The following is a 25,633-nucleotide window of genomic DNA, read 5'->3' on the forward strand; positions in this document are numbered from 1 at the left end:
TTCTGTTTTAAAAAAAAAAAAAAAAAAGAGGAAGGCAGATATCCCCATAGTGCAAGGTGGTATCAGTCAAGATTAAAATCTGGGAATTCCTAGGTTTTATCCTTTTCTTTCATGGGTGAATTCATGAAGTTGTTCAACTGTTCATAGGAAGAGTGGCTATACTAAGATTTGTCCAAAGAGAACCTAGGGTTCTATTATAGCTATTAGAAGCTGATTTAGCAATTTTAGGCCATTGCTAAGTAACCATAGAACACTTTTCACTTCCTTTCTAGGAAGGAGGCAATAATGTAGCTCCGGAGAACTGTATTGATCTCGAGGGCATTATTAATTTTCTCCAAGATGATGTCACTGATATTAAGAAGCAGGCAGAAGAAGCTCACAGGTATATTATATCCTTAGAAGACCCACAGGAAGCTATTGCTTGGCTTGAACAAAAACTGGGAAAAATTACTGTTGAGCTAACTAAAACCAAAGAAGAGCTGACACAGAGAACTAATGGTAAGTGGGATAAAATAAGGGTGATTCTGAACTAATGCAAACTTGGAAGATGTGTTAAATTCTAATGAATTAAGTGGACTGGATATCTTAACCTGCTTAAGTTTTTAATATTTACACTTTTTAATACAAGCTAGTTACCATCTGTTCATATTGTGATCTTTGTAGTTGATCAAATTGGATATTGCCTCTATTTTTATTACATTATTTTAAGCTCAACCAAACCATTGTTTTGTTAAAACTAATCTTATTTAAAAATTATAGAACAGTTTAGTTATTACTTAATTTGAAAAGATGCAGCCTTATTCAAGTTTAAAATGTCTTCTAACTGTAGGATGAATTTAATATTGACTCTTATTGATTTCACATTTTTAAGAGCATGCACAGCATACATTCCAAAAACCTATAAAATACAGTAATTTCAGTTACCTTTCAATGAGGAGTGATATCTCACAAGAGAACTAGTGCCCTGCACTATAACTATAGTAGAATTCTGAGTATGAATCCAGTTTAGGAAACTTCTTTTTTTTTTTTTTTTTTTTATTCCAGAAAATCTAGTGGTTTTAATTTTATCATGTTAAGGTTTGTTTGTTAGGTTTTTGGTTTTTTTTTCAACTTGTCATTGAAGTAACTACTTGACAAAAATCCCTTCAAATAGGTTGTGGTCTGGTCTGGTCTTGTCTTGTCTACTTTTTAGCCTGAATGAAGAAAATTTAACACCCCGTCTTCGCCCTCCCTGCCCCTTCCCCCAAAAAAAAAAATAAAATAAAAGCTTGAGTACATGCCTGCCATTGGGAAACAAAATTGTCTAAAGTTCTAGAGGAAAAACAGTAATGGGTGGAGTGACTGGCTAGTGGGTGGAATCAACTCACTGAATGCTGAAGACAGGGAATTTTATAAACTGTTAGGGGAATTGATTTGCTAAATTCTAGAAACTTCTGGAATGTTAGTAGGGCATATATTTATAAATCTAGTTAGTTAGCTTATCTTCTTAGTTCTTAGTGTGAATTCACTACTTTCTCATTCTAACTAGTAAATATGAAAGCTGTTATGCTGGAAACAAATGATTAATATTTAATGATCACTAGATATCCGTGTGTGAACTAATTCAGCATGTCTAAAGTTGAATGTGATTGGAAACACGTGATTACGTAAGCACAAACAGTGCAAATAGAATTCTCCAAAATAAAACATTGAAACAAATAGTTGTTAGCCAACAGGATACAAATCCTCTGAACAAAGTACAGAAAAAGATTACTTTGGATTAAAGATCAATATGCCCTTTACTGGAACTTGGTAGAGATTTTCTCATCGCCACAATTTGTCATTGAAATGTTTGATGCAGTGTTTGATTTTTCCATCCCAGTTCTGGGCTTTTCACCAGCATTCAACATAGCTCTGTTGAGAAGCAGTATCTGATTCTCTTTGCTCCCAAAATGGCTAGAGCAATCAAGAATTGCCACAAAGTTGGGAACTAAAGTTGTAATTTGTTTTGTTTTTTGTTTGTTTATGCTATCACCTGCAGTGTGGCACATCATGAGAAATTTAGAACATTTCACCCCAAGTATGCCAAAGCAGACATATTTGAGCTTGCAGGTCTATTGCTGATTGCTGCAAAGGGAAGCAATACATGAAAATTTTAAAGGAAGAACAAAAATGAGGAATATAATTACTTCTGGGGGAATTCTGTGCCAAAAAATATTTTAAAATTCTGCATTTTTTTTGTTGTTGAAATAACACCATATAATCACACCAGTTTCAATTATTTTTGGTCATTTATTTCTAAATACCTGTCAGCAAGTAGTCTGTAACAATACAGACGACAACAAAAATTCAGGAAATGTTTTTTGACAAATAGATTCCTTACTAGGCATATTGATACAGAACTCATGAGTAATAATTCATTTAAGCTATAGTACAGAACCGTATTTCCCACACTCCTCAGAAGCAGTGCAAAATCTTGGGGGAGTCAGAGTTAATGGGGGAGCTGAGGGAGATGGAAGTAAATTGCTGGGAAGGCATCTTGCTGCAAACTTGATGGATTGGTGGATATGAGGTGGGGAAAAGTATGGAACAGGTTTTTCGAGGAGAGGGGCGGGGAGGGATTTTCAGGGAACATCTCCATGCAGACCTTGCCTAACTCCTAGCCTCTCCCATCCAGTCAGGCACATCTGCCCCTGTCCCTGTGTGTCCTTGCACCCCCTGTCGATGTGTCCCTTCACCCCCACTCTCACACCCCTCCCTGTCCCTATGTGGCTCTATATCCGGTCCCCATGTGTCTCTGTGCCTTCACCCAGCCACTCTCCTATCCCTATGTAGCTCTGTACCTCCCTCCCCTCTGTGGCTCTGTCTCTCCACTCCCATTTCAGCAGGTTTTTTTCTGCACAAAAATTAAAAGTATGCGTGGCTCATTAATTATGCATGTGCAGTAGCACAGAATTCTCCCAGGAGTATAATAATGGCTACAAGCATAAAACAAAGAACTAAGTAGACCACACCTTATTAATTCTGTGTCTGGAAAAAAAACATAGAATATGTGTCAAAGTTGCTGAAGATTCTATCCATGATACAGAGAAGGTACTTAGCACTTTGCCACTTGCTCAGACAGCTAATCATGAAAAATCAGAGCAGGTGCAATCATCCTAAATTGATGACTGATGACAGTTCAGCACCATATCTAAAACTTGCTAAAGTAACACTAACACAGTCCTCAAGCATCTTGTGGAACTTCAGTTTTTTACTTTTATGCAACAGTCAGTTTCAGGTTCTTCAGCCTCTAGCAGCACACACACAGGTAGGGATGCACCAGCTGTAGAATTGCACAGAGTTTCTGAGCAGCTCTCTAATGGGAAGATTTAGCTAGGAAATCACCTAGCACTCAAGTGCAGCTGCCCTCTAGAAAGTACACCCCCAAAAAATTGTCTTGTGCTGTAGAGAAATCTGTACAACATAAGCTCATAAATTTGCCCCCTCCCTCAATGTGAAGGAGTATATGCACAACTTCTTGCGCACCCCCCCCCATTATAAATTTCACAAATTGGGTTTTATAACAAACAAAAACAAGTTTATTAACAATAAAAGGTAGATTTTAAGTGATAGCAAACGGAACAAAGCAGATTACTGAGCAAATAAAACAAAACATGCAAACTAGGCTTAATACACTCACGAAACAGATTACAAAATGTAATTTCTCACCCTAAATGTTTTTGGCAAGTTGCAGAATTTTTGTAGCTTAAAGTTCCAGTTACTTCTCTTTACAGACTAGACTCCTGTCTTAGTCTGGACTCAGCTCGTGCCTTTTCCTCAGCTCAGTTCTCTTGTTTGTTCAAGTACTACCAACTGTCTTTCTTCTTGAGCAGGAAAGCAATGGAGAAGAGTCCTGTTTGCCTTACTCTTCAGCCTTAAATAGGATTTACATAAGGCGGGAAGCCTTTGTTTCCAGTGGAAAAGTACCAGCAGTGTTCAAGGTGGTACTTTTTACCAGGTGACATTATCACCTGACCATGCAGTGTCAAAGCAACCATGAAACTAGGTTTATTTGCAGTGTCCACAGGAAAGAACTCCTGGAAGATGGGGGTTGCACATCTTTGAAGATTCATTGTCTTTTTCCTAATGGCCTGTTAAGGCTGTTTTTGCTTGCTGTCTGGTGGGCGTCTCCAAGTACAACCACTGTTGTAATTGTTATAGTCAATATTCCTGATTTCAGATACAGAAATGTTACATACATACAAATAGGAGAATCACATCCAGTAAATCATAACCTTTCCAATGATACCTTACATGAGCTGTCTTCCATAAAATATATCTTAAATATGCCATATTCATACAATACACGTCTATAAAGAATGTGGAGCGTCATGTCGGTGTTTATGTATGACTCATCTTCCCACTAACACTCAGCGCTTTCAGGAGGACTTTCTACATTTACATGCAACTGCTGTAAATTCTAAGTCTTGCAATGAGCACCATGAGAACTCTGATCAACATAGAATAGCATTTTTTCCAATTGGCTCACTCAGCAGAGACACTAAATGTTAAAGCCTGCACTTTAAACTCCATAAAGAAATGGAAACACACTAAAGAGGGAGGAGATTGGAGAAGTTTTATAAAAACCTTTCTGTTTAGTCAACCTGAACAATCAAGACAGAAAAGCTGAACTGTGATGAAGAGGGTGAAAAGATGTTGGTTTTAATATTGAGGTGGTTCTTTGTCTTACAGCATTTTTAAAATTGTGGATTCAGATATGCCCTAAAATCTCTGCTTGTGAAGGAGCTTGTTCTCCTCTTGGTTGCATCAAAATAGAGGAAATCTATAACTTTGTCCTTTTAAAAAAAAAAAAGGGGGGGGGGGGGAGGGGCGGACAACAACCTCCATTCCTGTCTAGCTTGCACCAGCATTAGTCATGTATTTTCAGCACACTTGGAATTATTGAAACTTTCCTAACAGGTTAGAGGCTGGAAAAACAAATAAGCAAGCGAATCAGTATCTCAGGATACACATAAATGAGTAGTGGGCTTATCTAAGCTGACTCCAGACTCTCTTATTGTGTCCTATTTCCAGAACTGAAAGCTGTGTGTGTGTGTGTGTGTGAGAGAGAGAGAGAGACACACATCTGGATTCATTCACTTAACCACTTGTGGGTTTGGTGGTCTTTTTCATGGCGGAGGGGTAGCTTTCCTATATTGGGGAGTGGAAAAAAATCACAATTCTCCTTAATGTATTAAGGTCTCTAATATTGAACTTATTGCTTTGAACAAAACTCGGTGAGCAGGCTTACAGGAAGAAGCCACCCTTTTGCTTAAAGTGCAATTATTGGATCGTTTTGGTTGAAATACATACATTTATTTTTCCAAGCTATTTAAATTTATTTGAAAATCAAAAAATATTTTAGACTGGTAAATCAAACTGGTGGGAATAGTCTGTGTATCTCAAATATTGGCAAATGACTAAAACCTTATTATAGAAAGACTTCTCCAACTTACTGAATGAACTACTAGTTTGCAATCTTTGTAATGCAAACCAGTTTCTCTATTTGATTACAGAGCTTGAAATGCAAGTGATTAAATTAAGTGAATCTGCTCAACAACTTGAAGAAGCTACTGAGGTAACTCTTTCTTCTCAGAAAAAAAAAACCCAAAAAATTCACTGAAACTAACACCTGCTCTAATTATTCGTACAAAATTACAATAGCTTAATGTCTGATTTCATAGTGTGCTTAACTGAAAAGACCTAGCACTACTATGATTTGTTTCTCATTGCATGTTTGAGTGCAAAAGATTTGGAGTCATGTTACAATTAAGGCTATCAAGCAACTAAAAATAATTGCACCGTTAGATGATAGAATACTACTTTATATAATATTTTTGGATGTTTTCTACATTTTCAAATATATTGATTTCAATTACAACACAGAATACAAAGTGTACAGTGCTCGCTTTATATTTATGTCCTTTGTATCTCTCTAGTTTAAAAATTGATGACAAGTATTCGCGCTGTAAAAAAACAAAAGAAATAGTATTTTTCAATTCACCTAATACAGGTACTGTAGTGCCATCTCTTTATCATGAAAGTTGAGCTTACAAATGTAGAATTATGTACAAAAAAAAACTGCATTAAAATTTTAGAGCCTACAGGGCCACTCAGTCCTACTATTTGTTCAGCCAATCACTCAAACAAATTTGTTTACATTTTCAGAAGATAATGCAGTCCACTTCTTGTTTATAATGTCACCTGAAAATGAGAACGGGTGTTCTCATGGCACTGTTGTAGCTAGCGTCACAAAATATTTGTGTGCCAGATGTGCTAAAGATTAATATGTCCCTTTAATCTTCAACCACCATTCCAGGGGACACGCATCCATGCTGATGACTGGTTCTGCTCGATAACAATCCAAAGCAGTGCGAATTGACGCATGTTCATTTTCATTATCTGAGTCAGATGCCACCAGCAGAATGTTGATTTTTCTTTTTGGTGGTTCAGGTTCTGTAGTTTCCGCATTGGAGTGTTACTCTTTTAAGACTTCTGAAAGCATGCTCCACACCTCGTCCCTCTCAGATTTTGGGAGGCAGTTCAGATTCTTAAACCTTGGATCGAGTGCTCTAGCTATCTTTAGAAATTGCACATTGGTACCTTCTTTGCCTTTTGTCACATCTAGAGTGAAAGTATTCTTAAACTGAACATGTGCTGGGTCATCATTCAAGACTGCTATAACATGAAATATATGACAGAAGGCAGGGAAAATGGAGCTGGAGACCTACAATTCTCTCCCAAGGAGTTGTCACAAATTTAATTAACGCATTATATTTTTAACAAGCATCAGGAAGCATGTCCTTTTGGAATGGTGGCCGAAACATGAAGGGGCATATGAATGTTTAGCGTATCTGACACACACATACCTTGCAATTCCAGCTACACAAGTGCCATGCAAATGCCTGTTCTCACTTTCTAGCGACATTGTAAATAAGAGGGCAGCATTATCTCCTGTAAATTTAAACAAACTTGTTTGTCTTAGCAATTGGCTGAAGAAGTAGGGCTGAGTGAACTTGTAGGCTCCGAGGTTTTACATAACTGCACTCAAAAAACTAAAATGTAACACAAAATCTACATTTGTAAGTTGCACTTTCACGACAAAGATTGCAGTATGGTACTTGTTTGAGGTGAATTGAAAAATGCTATTTTTACAGCGCAAATATTTGTAATAAAAATAGTATATACTTTGATTTCAGTTACAGTGCAGAATACAATATATATGAAAATGTAGAAAAACATCCAAAATCTTTAATACATTTCAATTGGTATTCTATTGTTTAACGGTGTGATAAAAAACTGCAATTAATTTTGAATTGTGATTTTAATTGACATCCCTAGTTGCAATGGACTCCTGTTATCTAAAACCTAGTAAAAATGTAACTTTTCTCCTCTTCAAGAAAATGACGACACAGAATAAACGAATTCAAGAGCTAATGCACATTGTGGAGCAAAAAGATGATGTTATAAGTAGACTACAGGACTTAATATCCCATTTAGAAACTACAGTAAAAGACTATGTAAGTTTCTGGCTCTTCATTTCTTAATGTACAAAACTTAATTTTACTTTTTTTTTTAATGCTTGTAATAACTGGTTAAAAGATAGGAAACAGTGTAGGAATAAATTGATTAGCTCTCACAATGGAGAGAGATAAATAGTGGTATCCCCCAAGGATCTGTAGTGGGACTAGTGCTATTCAACATATTCATAAAAGGTCTGGAGAAAGGGGAAAATAGTGAGGTGGCAATGTTTGCAGACTTTTTTTTTTTTTTTTACTCAAGATAGCTTACTCTTCGCAGTCTGCTTTCGACTTACAAAGGGTTCTCACAAAACTGGGTGATTGGGCAACAAAATAGCAGGTGACATTCAATGTTGAGAAATGCAAAGTAATGCACATTGGAAAACAATCCTAACTACACATACAAAATGATGGGGTCTAAATTAGCTGTTACCACTTAAGAAAGAGATCTTGGAGTCACTGAACGGATGTTCTCAAGGAGTTATCCACAATGTGCAGCAGCAGTCAAAAAAGCTGACAATTTTAGGAGCCATTAGAAAAGGGATAGATACAATGGTAAATATCCTAATACCACTATATAAATCCATAGTATGCCCATACCTTGACTACTGAGTGCAGCTCTGGTTGCCCAATCCTAAAAAAGATGTAACAAAAATGGTTAGGGGTATGGAAGAGCTTTCATATGAGGAGAGATTAAAAAGATTGGGACTGTTCAGTTTAGAAAGAGGGAATATGATAGAGGTCTACAGAATCACAAATGGTTTGGAGAAAGTGAGTAGTGAAGTTATTTACCCCTTCACATAACACACAAACCTATGAAAGTGATAAGCTTAAAACAAAAGGAAGTACTTCTTTACACAACTTACATTCAACTTGTGTAACTTGTTGCCAGGGGATGTTATGAAGGCCAAAAGTATAACTGGCTTCAAAAAAGAATTAAATAAATTCATGGAGGTTAGGTCCATCAATGGCTATTAGCCAAGATGGCCAAGGGATAGATCTGCAGAGTGGCCATTTTATTTGAGAGAATGAATCTACAGTTGAAGATGGAAAGAAGTGATGGGCAGGAAACTAGAGTTATGACATCAGTCAGACTAAATAAGAGACTGGAATGAAGAGGTATACTTTGGGGGGAGGAGGAGCAATAGATTATATAAAGGAGACTGGTTAGCAATTCAGAGGAGAGAGCACGTAGCAAGAAATGAGTTGGAGATGGAGGGAAAGCAGCAGCCCCCAACACCATCACCATCATTCTTTTTTATTACGATATGGGAGAGAAGGAGCAGTAATAGTCATTGTTGCACTGAGAGCCAAGTTTCAGTGAGGGCATGGAGGCAGAGAAAGCAGGAGAAGAGGTCAGAAATGTTTGGAGACAAAGCAGGTGTTCCAGAGGTATCCTGATCATCATTCCTCCACCCAGATACCGAATGAGGTTGGTGGTGTGGAATGGGTAGCCAAGACCATTCTTTTCTTCCCTGCCTTTGAAATGATTGACTGACTTAATAGTGATGTACAATGGTGGTAAGCACTGAAAGCCTTTGGGATGGTATGGGCCTGTAAATACATTGGTGGTAGTGACTTACTGGACTTTGATGCACACACTAAGTGTCAACTAGCCTGAAACAAATCTGGAGAAATACTATTTGCATGTTAAAATGATCTTATGTTTGCAGCTATATTATCTATATGCGTCCACACTTTCTACAAGTTCCACGCTCTGAATTATTCCATAGAGGACATTAGGGGATGCAGATTAACACTGACTCATCTTATTCCTGCCCTTCAGTTTTTCAGTAGTGCGACCACTTTTGAGGGTTATACCTATACTCCAAAATGTTTTAGGATTACACAAGATATGGCTCCTGTCATCTCCTCATTCTCCAATTAATTTCCCCAAAGCAAACTGTCCGTACCATGCTTTCACACCTGACCAATATACAAGTATAGAACTACAAAAAAAACCCAAAACCGTAACTGTCTGTCCAGCAGTCTTATTTAATGACATGATAGGGTGAAGATGAAGTGCTATAACCACATGGCATTTTTAAATAAGACAGGGCAACATATCTGCTCTCTGGCCATCCTGGTCTTAATATTTGGTCAAATTTATAGTACATAGCAGAAATTAAAGCATTTCCTTTGGGCTTAATATTTATCACAGGCACTTCTAACCTAATTAGAAAGTACATTGAGTACTGTTGATTGGAGGAAGGGTTAAGACAGTTACTAAGAATTTTCACTTAAGAAGATGACAGTGTAAAAAAGTTTGTAAAAGTCACCCAAATGCTTTCTGAAGGAATTAACAGTTTCTGTAGCTTTTGACACATTACTGTACTGTTGATGGAATACATAATCCCTCTGATTCATATGTATTATCTGTATCGGTGCTTTTTTCTTTTCTTCCCCTTCGTGCTGTGTTCGGTACTCCAAAGCAGTGTACGCCTCTTTATTACCTACAGCAAAGGCAACCTATAGCTGACTTTTTTTTTCTCAACAAAAATCCTTGTAGAAAAGTTATATGGCTGTTTGTCTCATTTTTTGTTTTCATATTAAATTGAGATTATTGATTGCTTGAAACATGTTGGCTGCTTGTTTTGTATAATGGCAGTTGATAACTAATTTTATTTAAACATAGGACAACACTGTAACTGCCATTAAAAGACAAATGGCAAAGGAGAACTGCGATGGGACAATAGAAGGCACTCAGTCTACTGAAAGTGTGAAGCATGGGTTGGATGTAGGAAGAAAACGCTGTTTTGAAAGTAAGCCTACCCCAGTGGAAGAGCCACCTGCAAAGAAAGGTACCATTTCTACCACAGCCGAACAGGGAGCCTTCCGAAAAAATGTGATTCCAATGCCAGAACAAAAGCAAAAATTCGCAATTCGTAAACTTTATCGTCTGAGGAAAAGAAAGTCAGCAACATTAAATGCTAAATGGAAGTAACTGTTTATTTTCATTTTCTTGTGTGTTGCCTCTAAATTCTTAAAATAAAAACTGCTTTTAGATGTCTTGCTTCCCCTTTGCTATGTCTGCAAATACATTTTCTAATTCTGATGTAGTCAAGATATTTGTTAGCGTGGACTTTACCTACAACTGGCATGTTTAACTGCTGTTTTTCTGCCAAGCTTGCTGTTAACCTTGTTAAATCGTGGCTTTTTCCTGCCTAATTTCTTTTGAAAACTGAAGTGTCAATGTGGTCTATGATCTATTCTGTCATACAGTATGTGAGTGCTGTACCCACTTCTGTGCAAGGTGTTTCATTAGATTAGTGTATAGAAATGTAAAAATCCATATATAGTATGTAAAGCTGATAATGATAAAACTCAAATTCATTTTGGGATCTAGTGTTTCTCATAAACATCTCTTGGCTGCTGGACACTGCATTAAGTAGGCATTCAACTCCTGTATGGCATATATCTACATAGCTGTTCAGTGTCTGCAGCTTTGAAATCTCCCTGCTCCCCTAGCCTGCTTGGACTCTGACTGTAAAGGATCATGTAGGTGCCTCCCTAGAAGCTAAGGGGCCTCAAATAACAGGTGTAGCATCTACACAACCTGAGTGGAGATTGCAGATAGGAATACGTTAACCCAAACAAGAATCAAGGAAAGGAGGCAATGGGGCAGCCTAGAGGCTTTTCCTCTTTCCTTCCCTCAAGTAAGGAGCTAAAGGCTTCCCCAGTTAACATGTGGAAATGGATTAGAGCTACCTAGCCTCTGCTATCTGATGGTAAAATGGGAAGCAAAACATGGAGGTGCAGGTAGCCCAGCCCCCACCAGGGAATTGAGAAGTAACAGCTGTTGAAGGGCACTCCCTTCAGAGCCATGTTGAACAAAGAAGGAATGGTATAGCAAGTTCCATAGATCTAGCATATAGCAGGTGAGCAAGCTGCTGATGCTGCTTTCTCTGACAAGAGAAGGAACTGCTATGCCTGTGAAGACCCTCACACGTTGGTTAAGGCGAACTTTGCCTCTGCGTGGAACCACCTTATGGAGCAATCCATGTAAATGTCGAGGGGAGAAGGTGACGACAAAATTAAGTGAACACTAAACCCCTTGCTATAGCAGACTGTATCCGATACCTGCTCTAATCTTGGTATTCATGCCTGATGAGAGTTTATAAATACTAATTTTTAGCATGAACACAACCAGATAGAATGCAAAGTGGTACATTAATGCTACTGTTACAGTTGTACAGTCAGGAAATGCAAACTTTTCAAAACACAGAACTTAGTCTTGGGTATTCTCTCTTTAAAGAGCACTCAGTCAAATCTTAAATGTCAGTTGATTGACTGTCTCAAAGTGTTTGGGGAATTATTGCTTCCCCTTAAGTACGTAACTCAACAATGGCCAAATGTATCTTCCTCAAACTTTGCTTAAAAAATCACCTTTTCACAGAGAATGTGAATTTTAGTAATAAAGACTTAAGGTGAAAAACAAATTTTAATTTTAACTGTCCTGCAGCCTTTGCTATAATAAATGAGAAATTCTTAAGAAATTCTCTTCATGCAGGTTGGCTGTCTAAGTTGGAAGTCATGTACCCTTTTACAGCAATATAAACAAAGTTCCCCAAGTGATCTTAGGTGTCAATTATAAAACATCTAAAATATTTGGAATTGATGCTAGGGCTTTCTCTAACATACAAAACTGTCACAGTAATACTGTGGGTGTCAGACTATGCCTTTTCTTTTATCCATTCCATTCACAGAACATAAGCCACATACACCTTTCTCTGTGTCAGTAGTATAATTTTATTACATAACTTAATATAGAGAATACATGATATAAAAATCTGTTTTGTGGACCCACTTAAGGAAAGAGGGCTGGGTCTCAATGGGAAACTGGCCATTTCCCTTTCCAGTGTTTCTAATGCTGGTTTTTATCCACTGCTGGCTTGCAAGGTCTGACTCTAAAGCCATGACACTTCTGTTAGTAAAGCTATTGCTTACTTATTCTGTCTCATGCAGGAGTAATTCTTGGTGGGGTGGATTCTAAATTTACGGGGGAAAGGAGGAAATAGACCCCCAGAAGCTTTTAAGGTGGCTGACTAAAGTTATTAAAGCTTCTATAATAAACTAGTCTTGGGTCAATGGAGTATTTGCCGTAGATATGCATAATAGTCATCACTTTATCAATGCTGCTTCAACTTAGCGCATGGAAGTTACTTCCACATGTGTGTCTACACACTGATGCTAGTTCAGAAGTGTCTCCTCAAGGTTGTCTGCTGTAAATTTACAAAGTACTCTAATGGTAGTTCTTCGAGTGCTGTCCCTGTGGGTGCTCCACTCTAGTTCCTACTCTAGGTGACAGTGCGTCCCGGCGCTGTTGATCAACAGCGCCAGGACGCACTGTCACCTAGAGAGGAGCACCCACAGGGACAGCACTCGAAAAAAAAGAGAAAAAGTTATTCACCTTGCAGTAACGAAGTTCTTTGAGCTGTGTGTCCCTGTGGGTGCTCCACTCTAGGTGATAGTGCGTCCCGGCGCTGTTGATCAACAGGGCCGGGACGCACTGTCACCTAGAGTAGGAACTAGAGTGGAGCACCCACAGGGGGACACATCTCGAAGAACTTCAGTTACTGCAAGGTGAGTAACTTTCTCTTGTGCAGTCTACCTACAACTTACTGTGTTTGCAAACTGCACTATTTTCTACACAGTTTTTATATTCTGTAAACACACACTTTTAAATTAGCATTTGCAATAAGCATATGTATTTGACCAGGGGACTACTCCCTAACACTGCAGTATGTGTGGTTGCACTAGAAAATTTTCCCAATTTTTTCCAAAGTGATTCTAACTGATGTCAAAGGGAGTTGCAGTTGCTTGTTGTTAGAGTTAATCAGTCCTAGTGTAATAAAAACAAAAATATTTTCAAGGTGGAGCTCAGTCTCTGTGTGTATTTTGAGAGCTGTGTGTACCCTTGAAGTTTTTTGAGGTCTCAAAACTCTCAACATTTTGTCTCCAGGAATATTTCTTTATACGTGTGTGAGGAAGGCAGTGCAGAAATCTGTTTTACTATTTTGGCTTCCTTTCTCTACATCCATCTGCACACAAATTTGACTTTCCAATATACCTCTCTACTAACCCTTAAGCTGCCATTGTGTCAAATCAGAAGCCGATTTGGGAAGACAAACCTTCAGCACATGATGGAAAGGCATTAGGTGCCATTTACTTAAAGATTCAGCAAACAGTTGTTGCTTGTGGCAGAGCTGTGGACCATTTACACAATCCAGCAAACTCCTAGTTTCTCTCTGCATCTGGCAGATGGGCGTATCTGTAGAATGTAAGATTGTTGGACCAGCTAAGGTGGAAAATGGGGGATGGTTGACTGTCGAGTAGGTTTTTTTTGTGCAGTAGACATCACAAAGTTTTACCATCACTGCAGCAGATTGGGAACCTGAACAGAGCCCAAATCAGTGTCAAGCCATTCATATTCTGGCTTACTGAAAATCTAGATAATGCACACCCTGTCTGGAAGTCTAAGGCAGATGCTATCTGTAGTACCATTCAAACAAGTAGCCTCCAGGTTTTGGGGTCACTTTTTAAAGGCCAAACTTCAAAGTATTGCATAATTAAGGTTTACTAAGCCAAAGTCTCCCACAAAGTTTTGGAAATTACTTCTTGGTATGTATAATTATTAATATCATTTTTGCTTTCAAGAGCAATAAAGTGATACTTATTTTTCTTTTTATAGGGTCCATTAGAAGTGCATGTAAAGGTGATGCAATAGAGCAAAAGAAAATTGAAGAAATGCAACAAAACATTTTAGAAAAAGAGGCAGAAATACTAACATTACAGGAAAGAAGTGAATCCCTAGACTGTCAATTAGCTATGCTTAAAGAAGAACTTACAAATGAGAAAAGGGAAAAAGAAGGGTTCAGTAGACAGATGGCAAACTTGTGCCTGGAGCTATCTTCTTCAAAAGAAAGGGTTTCTGGTTTAAGTGAGGAACTCCAGCAGTGTCAGGCTAGTTATGGGAAAATAGCTTCTGAATTAGACACACAAAAAACTATAAACAAAGAGCAAGAGGAGAAGATTAAACAACTGACCAAAGAGGTAGAAGCCTCTAGTCAAAATATCATGGTCAAAGTGTCACAGATAAAAGCAATGCAGACTAAAATAGACGAGTTGCATAAACTTGATTTAGAATCTTGTACTGTAGATGTTGATCTGGTCAATCTAAAGGATTTTTTGGAAGATTCTCAAAAAGATAAACCAGAGAAAATTCAAATGCATTCTTTAAACACACAGTGCCAAACATCTAATATTGCAGATGTCAGGCGAGAGAGCTCTTTCCATTGCAGTATTGAAGGCATTTGGAAAGAGTGCAAGCAAATCATTAAGGCCTCTTCCCAAAAAAGTAATCAGATCCAAGAACTCCTTCAACAAGTTGAAAATTTACAAAAGAGCATCAGTAAGGCGGAGAGTGAGAACAATCAACTAAAAGTACAATTGGATGACATTACAAATCAAAGTAATTTGTCCATAAAGGAAAAGGAGAACCTTGTTAATCAGTTACAAGAACAATTACAGGAAAAAATGTGTGAGTCTGAAAAACGTGGGGCTGAAGATAGAAGAGCAATTACCCAACTTGAGAAACAAAGTGCCAGCCACAAGGAAAAAATAAAAGAACTTGAATGCCTCTTGGAATCTAATAGGGGTAAAGATGACAATGCAACCAGGTTAGAACAAATACTTAAGGAAAAAGACTCTATCATTTTAAAGATGGAAAGCAATATAAGAGACTTGGAAAAGAAATGTATGAATTCAGAAATAAAAATCCAAGGTTTAAACGATCAGGAAACAAAACTGAAGGAGGAAATCATACAATTGAAGAATAACTTGAAAACTATTGAACATTCACTTCAGGAAAAGGAGAGAGAAGAAGAAGAATTAAAAAAAGTTACAGAACAGTAAGTACAGCATTGAATAGACACTTGATATGAAATCTAGTTTGAATGCACCCGCTCAGTTCCAAATAACACTCAGGTACTTATCCAGATTAAACTGCCAAGAAGTGGTTTAGATACTAAAATTTCTCTTTGAAAATCATTTGTACACATTACTGGCTATTTTTTCACTTATTTACTTTTATGTCTTGATAGTGTATAAAATCCTTGAAGTAAATTCTTGCCTGTAGCACCAATACATGGAAGGAAACATGAGTACAAATGTAGATACTGCAATTTAAACTTGTAATTAGCAGTAAAAGCAATCTATTTTCCAAGGCAATACTCATACCAAGTGTACTAACTTATTTTCAATAGAGAACTATTTCTAACTTCTCCACATTTTCTACAGTGTACCTACCTTGTGTAGTAAAGTAGGTTTTGGAGGTTGGGGTTTTTTGTTTTTTTTTTTTTTGGATTGCGTTTTGGGTTGTTCTTTTCTCCCTCTAAAAGTCACAGTAGAATATCTTGTCTATCTGTCTGTCTGATCAAGTTTTTTGCACTTTATGATGATGCATCTTTTTGCCCTAATTATAACAGTTATTTCTAACTATAAATTATATCTTCACTAGTGAAATGGACATAGATGCTTAATGATTTTTCAGGCTAAGTAAATATGGTACAATCATGAGTATTTATTTTATTTACTTTATCCCCTGGATTCAAGTGTCTTCTAGAAAAGAGCTTGTGTTTAAGGCATGCTCAGAATGTGAATAAGGGGAGCCTGGTATGTTTAATACCTGCATCAGTTTAAGACCGTACAGTGGAGTATACCTAATTATTGTAGACTGCACTTGTGTGCAATCTCTTTCTGTGTGCTAAAGTAGTTCTTGTATTATAAAATGGTCACGGCAGTTGGAGCTCTGTTAATATTCATCTACCATCTACTTGTTTGGAAACCATAGGCAAGAAAAACTTTTATATAAGCCTGTCTGTTAGAAATCCTGATACTAAATAAGCTTTTTGGAGTAGAAGGTGCAGATGTTGGAGGAGAAGCTTCATATAAGGCAATTTTTTAAAGCAGGTAACTCTTGACTTAGGTCCAAAATATTAAAATATTGTCAATTGTTATGATTACCAAAAACTGCTGTTAACACTTGGATAACTTGGTGATGGATGTGGTATGAAAACTTAAACAGGAAATGAGTGTAGGAGAGTTGAACCAGTCTGAGGCACAATTGCACCCCCTTTACCTGACCCTGGAGGAGGAGAACAAAGGTAAAACAAGATTATGATGATTCTCAGATGACTGAGGCAGTGGTGCTATAAGGAAGACTTTGGAATGTTTGACCACTGGGAGGCCTTCACGGACAAAGGACAGTTCTTTCCCACCTGAGTAGGGAGAGAAATAGACTTCAGGAATGGAGGTCAGCACAACTGATTAAACGAGTTTTAAATTAGGAATCTGGGGGAGGTAGTTGGGAGATGCTTATGTAATTTCCACACCTGATTCTAATATTGAAGGAAGGAAAATCAAGAAAGAGAATATAGCAATGGAGAAAAGAACAGCAGTGTGTAGGAGAATGGACATTAAGAGGAAAGATAGCTCAACTGGAACTAACAGATAGGTGATACTGACAGTAGAATGCCTACCTAATCAGATGAGGAATCTGGGTAAAGCCAAGCACACAAAACCAATTCAAGGAGCCTGAGTAACAAAATGGAGGAACTAGAACTACTGGTGCAGGAAATGAATCCAAATATTATAAAGATAATAGAAACATAATGAAATAGTAGTCATGCCAGGAGTACAGGTATTGAAGGGTTGGTGCTATTCAGGAAAGATAGAAATAATGGTAAAGATGGTGGAGTAGCATTGTATATTAATGATGAAGTACACTAAAAAAATTAGAAGTGATGGAATGCATAAAAGAGTCTGTTTGGATCAAAATGAGTTTGGGGAAGAAGGCTACCAGAGGCTCATCTGGGATAGTTTTTGGAGTATAGTACAGACTCCCAGGATCCAATCTTGATATAAGTAAAGCCGTTTTAAAAATATTTTTCATGAAATAAATACTCCTGGGAATTGTGAGATTAGGAGAGTTTTTAACCTCCAAGATATAGATTCAAGAAAAAGTGCTATTAATAATAGTAGGGCCCAAATTTGCCTTGATGTGATAGCTGACTGATTTCTTCACCAAATAGTTGCCAAACCAACAAGAGTTGATGCCATTTTAGATATGGTATTGGTGAGTAGTGAGGACCTCATAGAAGAACTGGTTGTAGGAGACAACCTTTGTTCAAGTGAACATGAGCTAATTCAGTTTAAACTAAATAGAAGGATAAACAAAAATAGATCTACAACCAAGGTCTTGATTTCAAAAGGGTAAACTTTAAAAAATTAAGGGAATTAGGGAAGTGGACTGGAATAGAAGAACTCAAGGATCTGAAAGTGGAGGAGGCTTGGAATTATTCTGTCAAAGTTGCAGAAGCTATTTGAAGCTTGCATCCCCAAGCAAAGGGAAAATATTTGTAGGGAAGGGTTGCAGACCACGCTAGATGAGCAGGCATCTTAAACAGGTTAATAAAAGAAAGCAGAAACCTACAAGGAATGGAAGATGGGATGGTTCAACAAGGAAAACTACCTTTTGGAGGGCAGACAGTGAAGGGGAAAAGTGAGAACTGCCAAAAGCCAAGCAGATTTGGACCTTGCAAAGGACATTACAACCAATAGTAAAAGGTTCTATAGTCATATAAATAAAAAGAAAACAAGGAAAGAAGAAGTGGGACTGCTGAGCATTGAGGATGGGTTGGAAATTAAAGATAACCTAGTCGTAGCTGAAAATCTAAACACATACTTTGCCTCAGTTTTTAATAAGGGTAATGAGGAGTTTAGGGGAGTGGCAAGGTGGCTAATAGAAATGAGGATATGGAAGTCAAACTCAAACATTTTAATGGGACCAAATTGGGGGGCCTGAATAATCTTCATCCAAGAATATTAAAGAAATTGGCACATGAAATTGAAAACCCAATATCAAGGATTTTTAATGAATCCTTAAACTTGGGGGTCATACCCTATGACTAGAGAATTGCTAATAGAGTACCTATTATTAAGAAAGGGAAAAAATGTAATCTGGGAAACTACAGACCTGTTACTTTGACCTCAGATGTATGCAAGATCTTGGAACAAATTTTGAAAGAGAAAGTTGTTAAGGACATAGAGATAAACAGTGATTGGGATAAAATACATGGTTTTACAAAAGATAGTGCTCGACCAACCTGATCTTTCTTTGAGAAGATAACTGATGTTTTTAGACAGAGGGAATGCAGGAGATCTAATCTACCTGGATTAATCTAATCTAATCTAATCTAATCTTCAGTAAGGCATTTGATACATTTCCTAATGGGAAATTATTAATTGAAATGGAGAAGATGGGGACCAATATGGGAATTGAAAGATGGACAAGAAACTTGTAAAGGGGAGATTACAATGAGTCATACTGAAAGGTGAACTGTTAGGCTGGAAGGAGGTTACTAGTGAAGTTCCTTAGGGATCAGTCTTGGAACCAATCTTATTTAACAGTTTTATTAATGACCTTGGCACAAAAAGTGGGAGTGTGCTAATAAAATTTGCAGATGACACAGAGGTGGGAAGTCTTGCCAATATGGAGGACCAGAATATCATACAAGAAGATCTGGATGACCTTGAAAACTGGAGTAATAGAAATGGGATTAAATTTCATAGTGCAAAGTGTGGAGTCTTACACTAGGGACTAACAACAAAATGTTTTGCTATAAGCTTGGGACTTACCAGTTGGAAGCTCCAGAGGAGGAGAGAGACCTGAGTGTATTGGTTGATCACAGGATGACTATGAGCCATCAATGTGATGCAACCGTGAAAAAGGCTAATGCAATCCTAGAACACATCTGGTCAGGTATTTCCAATGGAGCCAGGGAAGTGTTAGTACCATTATATAAAGCACTGATGAGACCTCATCTGGAATAGTATGTGCAATTGTGATCTCTCATGTTTAAGAAAGATGAATTCAAATTGGAACAGGTGCAGAGAAGGGCTACCAGGATGACTTGGGGAAAGGAAAACCTCCTTTATGAGAGGAGACTCAAAGAGCTTGGCTTGTTTAGCCCTACCAAAAGAAGGCTGAAGTGAGATATGATTGCTCTCTTTAAATACATCAGAGGGAGAAATACCAGGGAGAGAGAGAAGTTATTTAAGTGAAGCACCAGTATGGACCACAGAACAAATAGATATAAACTGTCCAGCAACAAGTTTAGGCTTGAAATGAAACAAAAGTTTCTAACCATCAGATGAGTGAAGTTATGGAACAGCCTTCCAAGGGGAGCAGTGGGGGCAAAAACCTAACTGGCTTTAAGACTTGAATTTGATAAATTTATGGAGAGGATGGTATGATGAGACTTCCTGTAGTGGCATGTAGCTGATCTGCGACAGCTAATAGCAAATATCCCTAAAGGCTGGTGATGAGACACTGGATGGGGTAGGCTCTGAGTTATTGCAGAGAAGTCTTTCCCAGGTGTTTGGCCTTTGGTTTTTGCTGAAATGCTCATGGTCCAACTGACTGCCATATTTGAGGTCGGGAAGGAATTTCCTTTTGGTCAGATTGGCAGAGACCCTGGGGATTTTTTGCCTTCCGCTGCACTTGGGGCACTGGTCACTTGCAGGTTTAAACTAGAGTAAATGGTGGCGTCTCCAACTTGATGTCTTTTAAAATCGTGATTTGAGGACTTCAGTAACTCAGCCAGCAGTTAGGGGTCTATTAAAGGAGAGGGTGTGTGAGGTTCTGTGACCTGCAATCTACTGAAAGTCAGACTGTGATCATGATGGTCCTGTCTGGCCTTCAAGTCTGAGTCTACTCAAAGGGGCTTATGAAGTATAAAGTACTACTTATTGTAATTAGGACAGAATTGGGCCCTAAGTTTATAAAATGCTGAAAGGCCTCTTCTCTAATTAAATCACGGGGTAGAAGTTCCATTTTTATATGTTTTTGTTTGCATTTATATTTATGGAACATTAAAGGAACTCTCTAAGTTTGTTCCGAAGTTTGGAACAAAGTTCAGGGCTTTTTGAGTTTAAAAAAAAAAAAAAAAAGACACCTGAAGATTTTCAATTAAACATTGCTTTGCTGCTTACAACTCCTTCCTCTATAATAGTTTCTTTTAACTTCCTTAATGATATTTAATCCTTCCTTCTCTTTCCCACCTTTCACCCTCAGGTTAAATAAAGAACTCTCCGAGAGTTCTGCCTTCATACAGCGTCTAGAAATGGATTGTCAGAGAAAAGATGAGGCATATACAGATCTGAAAGAAAAGCTAGCTGATGCTAAGAAACAAATTGAGCAAGTGCAGAAAGAGGTCTGTAATCATAAGAGAAAACGTGTTTCTTTTGCAGATTAAATGTAGGGCTCTGCTAATCAAATATTTGCTCTCAAATATCTTCAGTTATGAATTGTTAAAGCATTTAATATTCAAACAATATTTTTAATGTCTTTAGATTTAGAATTCTGAACCTAGAGTAAAAGTGAACCTGAAAAATATTGATACAAAACCCATAAGCTACTGAGAAAACTACAGTAACTCATATTTTGAAAGAAAAAACATTCTTGCTAGTAGTATGTGTGCAGTGGGTTCAAGATTACTTGAAAATAATGGCTAATCAGGTTACTGAGAAGAACTTTCCAGACTAATCTAATCATGTGTCACTGTGGAATATGTTGTTTTACAGGACTAACTTTCGGACTTTCCGTTTCTTAGACTGATGGAGACCAGACTCATTATGCAGATAACACACTGATTGGCCTTTTGGGGGGAGGCAAAGGGAGAGTGCTAATTTTGTTTCTCTTGCTTGTTAAAAATGAAGGTTACAAATTCCGTTGATCTGTGAAAGGAAATGAAAGAGAATAACTTCTAGTTGTTTTAGTGACTAATATGTAACTACCAAGCAGTAGCATAATTAAAGTGGAATGCTTACTGCAAGCAATATCAATTTTGCATTTTAAATAGAAGCTAAAGTGTGGAGTCTTGCAGTAGTGGTTAATTACATGTATTGCTGTCTGCCCAGGATACTAGCGCTTCTTGTCCTTCTTCTAACCAGCATCCTAAATATTTAATGCTGAACTGCTTGTGAAGCATCAGGAAAGGCCTGAGATCAAATGTCAACCAAATTTTTTTTTTAAACTCTACCATTTAAAATTACAAGATTAGCTTCTTAGTTTTATACATATAGCTGAAATTTTTACTTGACAAAGCTACCTGCATTGATATCTGTTGAATACAGTAAATCTTCCCATTCAGTGATCAGACCTCTTTCTTAATTAAGATGAAAATGTAGTATATTGCACCTGCATTTTTCAGAATAATGGAGAATTGTCTAATTATTTGAAAGCTTGTCATGTAAACATATTAAATACTATTAGTAAATACAATCCATTTATGCCATCTAAATCTAAAAACCAAACAAACATAGAACAATTAATTGTGGACTTTTGTTTATCCTTTTATGACATGGGCTGCTTTGCAGGTTTGCACAATGCGTTCAGAGGAGAAATTACTGAGAAGCAAAGTTAATGAACATGAGAAAACTAAAAACCAGTTTGCCGAGGAACTAGATATGAAACAGCGGACAATCCAGCAACTTAGAAAGGTATTTTAAAAATTTCTTAAGTTTTATAAATGACTTGATTTGCCCTCCATTTGTCATTTGCTAATTATCAGTTTCTAATGATGTAAGGAGGTTTCCAAGCAGTAAGGCAGTCACAGGAAATAGGCTAAAATAGAACTAACCATGTTAAAATTAACTTAATGGACAAGAACATTTTTAAAGACCTTCTCATAATAGTGCCTCATCAAATTGCCTTTGATAGAACTAAGTGTCCAGTGCATGTATAGATGAATGTGCAAGGACCTGATCTGCAAATGTTCTTATACTGGCTTGAAGCCTCTGGATAAATAGTTGAAGTGCCTCAGTTTACACCTTCTCTTTTTCATTAGTAGACAGGATATGAGAATGCCCCTCTTTGGTAGATGGAAAAGCTACATATTCCAGATTTCTTCTCTCTTAAGTATCAGCTCATTACATCATAAAGCTCTGAGTGAGACTTTCTAGACTCTTACCAAATGCCAGTGTGCATCTTTGTTGTTCTTCGAGTGATTGCTCATGTGTATTCCGCAATAGATGTGCATGCTTGCCACATGCACCAGTGCCGGAAGTGTTTTCCTTAGCAAGGGGAGCACTGCTACGACCCCTGGAGTGGCTCCTCTATAGTGCTATAAGGGGAGCTGCGTGCTCCACCCACCCTCAGTTCCTTCTTGCTGCCAGTGAAGGTATATCGGAACTACTTGCTCCAGCTTCGCTTCGCTGCAGTTCGTTCCAGAACTCGTTGTTAGTGGTACCTGTGTTCGTAAGTTCAACAAGTTTCAGTTCAGTTAGTTAGCGTTCAGGCCAGGGCATGCCCTGTGCCCCAGGGTTTAAATTGTGCAACTTGGAGGCATTCAATGCCCAGAAGTGACCCACACACCAACTGTCTCTGCTGCTTCGGTGAATCTGTAGTGAACATTATAAGATCATTAGTGACCACTGTAAGATCTGCAGATCCTTTAAACCTGGCTGCTCAATGGCTGGATGCGGAGGAGAGAAGGTGTTCGGAAGGGGTCAGGCGTGTCCTCCTAGAAAGTAGAAGCCATCCACACGCCAGGCCTACCTGGCTAAGTGGTCCAGGTTCTCCAGGTGAGTGGGGTCCTTCCCCAATGTCTGCCCCACTCCAACTTATCCTTGAGTACTTCCTTCACCTTAGAACTCAGGGCCTGGCACCTTCCTCCGTCAGGGTGCACCTGGCGGCTATATCGGCATTCCATCCACCGGTCCAGGGCTGCTCATTTTTCTCCCATACCATGACCAGGCATTTCGTCAAAGGATTAGACCTGTCCTTTCCCTATGCTAGACCCCCTGTTCCTCAATGGGATCTAAATTTTGTATTATCCTGCCTCACAGGGCCCCTGTTCGAGCCTCTAGCCACAAGCTCATGGTCTCACCTTTCATGGAAGGTAGCCTTCCTCGTGGCTCTCACGTCAGCCTGGCGGGTTTCGGCGCTCAGGGCTCTGACCTGCAACCCCCCCACACACACACGGTTTTTCACAAGGGCAAGGTGCAGCTCCGCTCACACCCTGCATTCTTCCCTTAGGTGGTCTCCACTTTTCACATGGGCCAGGACATCTTCCTACCTGTCCTCTGCCCCAAACCTTATGCCTCTAACAAAGAACGCCCCCTCCATATGCTTGATGTGTGCAGGGCACTGGCTTTTTACCCCGACCAGACTAAGCCATTCCGCAGGTCTTCACAACTATTTGTTGCTTCAGCTGAGCGCATGGAGGGTCAACCAATCTCCACCCAGAGGCTTTCCCGGTGGATTACATCGTGCATCCACACATGCTATGGCTTAGCAGGGGTTCCCTCACCACCTATCGTGAGGGTGCACTCAACAAGGGCTCAGGTCTCATTGGCTGCCTTTGTGGCCTATGTCCCTATCCAGGACATCTGTAGAGCCGCTATCTGATCCTCAGTGCACACGTTCACCTTGCGCTATGTGATTGTCTCCCACGCCAGGGATGATGCTGGCTTTGGTAGACCTGTACTTCAGCCAGGGGATCTGTGAATTCCTACCCACCTCCATCAGACACAGCTTGCAATCACCTACTTTGGAATACACATGAGCAAGCACTCAAAGAAGAAAAGACAGTTACCTGTTCTATAACTGGCGTTCTTCAAGGTGTGTTGCTCATTTCTATTCCATGTGCCGCCCTCTTTCCCCTCTGTTGGAGTTGGTCTGGCAAGAAGGAACTGAGGGTGGGGGGAGCGCGAGGCTCTGCTCCAGGGGTTGCAGCAACGCTCCCCCCACAGGTACTGCTAAGGGAAAAACTTCCGGCACCGGTGCACGTGGTGAGCATGCACACCTACTGGGGAATAGACATGAGCAACCCCTCTCGAAGAACACCAGTTACGGAACAGGTACAGGTCCCTCGCAACTAACACGCATTTAACATGCGCGATTTCAACTATACGCGTACGGCCAGAGTTGGGGGGCGTGGCCTCAAGATTTAAAGGTCCTGGGGCACCAGCTGTGGCTGGGAGTCCCAGGGCCTTTAAATCACCCGGGGGGGCTCCCAGCTGCAGAGGTGGCTGATAGCCCATGTAGTGAACTAAAGGGCCCTAGGCTTCAGCCACTGTGGAGCTCTGGGCCCTTTAAATGCCAGCCCCAGCTCAGCTGCCAAAGCTGCGGGTGGAATTGAAAGGGCTCCTCCGGGCTCCCCACTGTGGCAGGAAGCCCGGCGGAGCCCTTTAAATCCCACCTGCAGCTCCGGCGGCAGGGCGGGGGGTGGGCATTTAAAGGGCTCCACCGGGCTCCCCACCACAGCCCTTTAAATCCCGCCCACAGCTCTGGCGGCGGGGCTGGGGCCAGCATTTAAAGGGCAGCGGGGAGCCTGGTGGAGCCCTTTAAATGCCCCTCGGCCCGGTTGCAGGAGCTGTGGGCGGGGTTTAAAGGGCTTGGGGATATAATTTTGGCTATACGCAGTTTTCGCTTTATGTGATAACCGTGGAACCGAACCCCCGCCTAAGATGAGGTTTGCCTGTAACTGTCCTTTTTCAAATGTATTAGTACTAATTTCCTTTTGATGTACTACTTAGGAACTGTTGGGTAATGAGCAGATAGAAGAAATCTCAAAACAATACCAGAATGCATGTAAAGGTAAGCAATAGCCATTTTTGTTCATATCCTGTCGTGAAATGGCAGCATAATGGGTTCTTGTTGTGTAAATAATTTGCTTAAAGGGTTTTAATATATTCACATTTTAAAAATATTGTTTGGATAGAACAAATTCCAAACCTAGTATTTGAAACTTTCAGGTAATGAGTTGCAGTTTTGTTTAGCCCATGTCAGTTGGTCTATTAGAAAGCAAGAAGATGATGCAGAGGATATAAATCCCAAACTCCTTTTTCATTTTATTTTTGGAGAGAGATTGTGGGTTTGCTGTAGTCACACTTATAACGTTTTAAAAGTGTGAGGAGGTGTGAGAGCTGCCATTTTAATAAAATCTCAAAGATTAAGATGCAGACTGGTTAATGATAGTTAAGGCTGCGATTTGGTCATGGAAGTCGCAGAATCCGTGTCCTCCAAA

General features: G+C 39.1%; 1 protein-coding gene across 2 annotated transcripts in view; it reads left to right on the forward strand.

Annotated features, from left to right (window-relative positions):
• Positions 1–25,633, forward strand: part of KIF20B (kinesin family member 20B) — an 85,868-nt gene that overhangs the window by 26,604 nt on the left and 33,631 nt on the right. The window contains exons 16-23 of one of the 2 annotated variants that reach the window (XM_050959269.1): positions 273–498; positions 5,538–5,599; positions 7,422–7,541; positions 10,177–10,342; positions 14,233–15,451; positions 20,677–20,815; positions 21,981–22,103; positions 25,143–25,203. In XM_050959269.1, coding sequence (XP_050815226.1) covers positions 273–498; positions 5,538–5,599; positions 7,422–7,541; positions 10,177–10,342; positions 14,233–15,451; positions 20,677–20,815; positions 21,981–22,103; positions 25,143–25,203 — 2,116 coding nt within the window. The remainder of the gene's footprint in view (positions 1–272; positions 499–5,537; positions 5,600–7,421; positions 7,542–10,176; positions 10,343–14,232; positions 15,452–20,676; positions 20,816–21,980; positions 22,104–25,142; positions 25,204–25,633) is intronic. The other variant, XM_050959270.1, reaches the window with a different exon arrangement.

This window comes from Gopherus flavomarginatus, chromosome 6 (genome assembly GCF_025201925.1).
Source record: "Gopherus flavomarginatus isolate rGopFla2 chromosome 6, rGopFla2.mat.asm, whole genome shotgun sequence".
NCBI classification, from domain to species: Eukaryota; Metazoa; Chordata; order Testudines; family Testudinidae; genus Gopherus; species Gopherus flavomarginatus.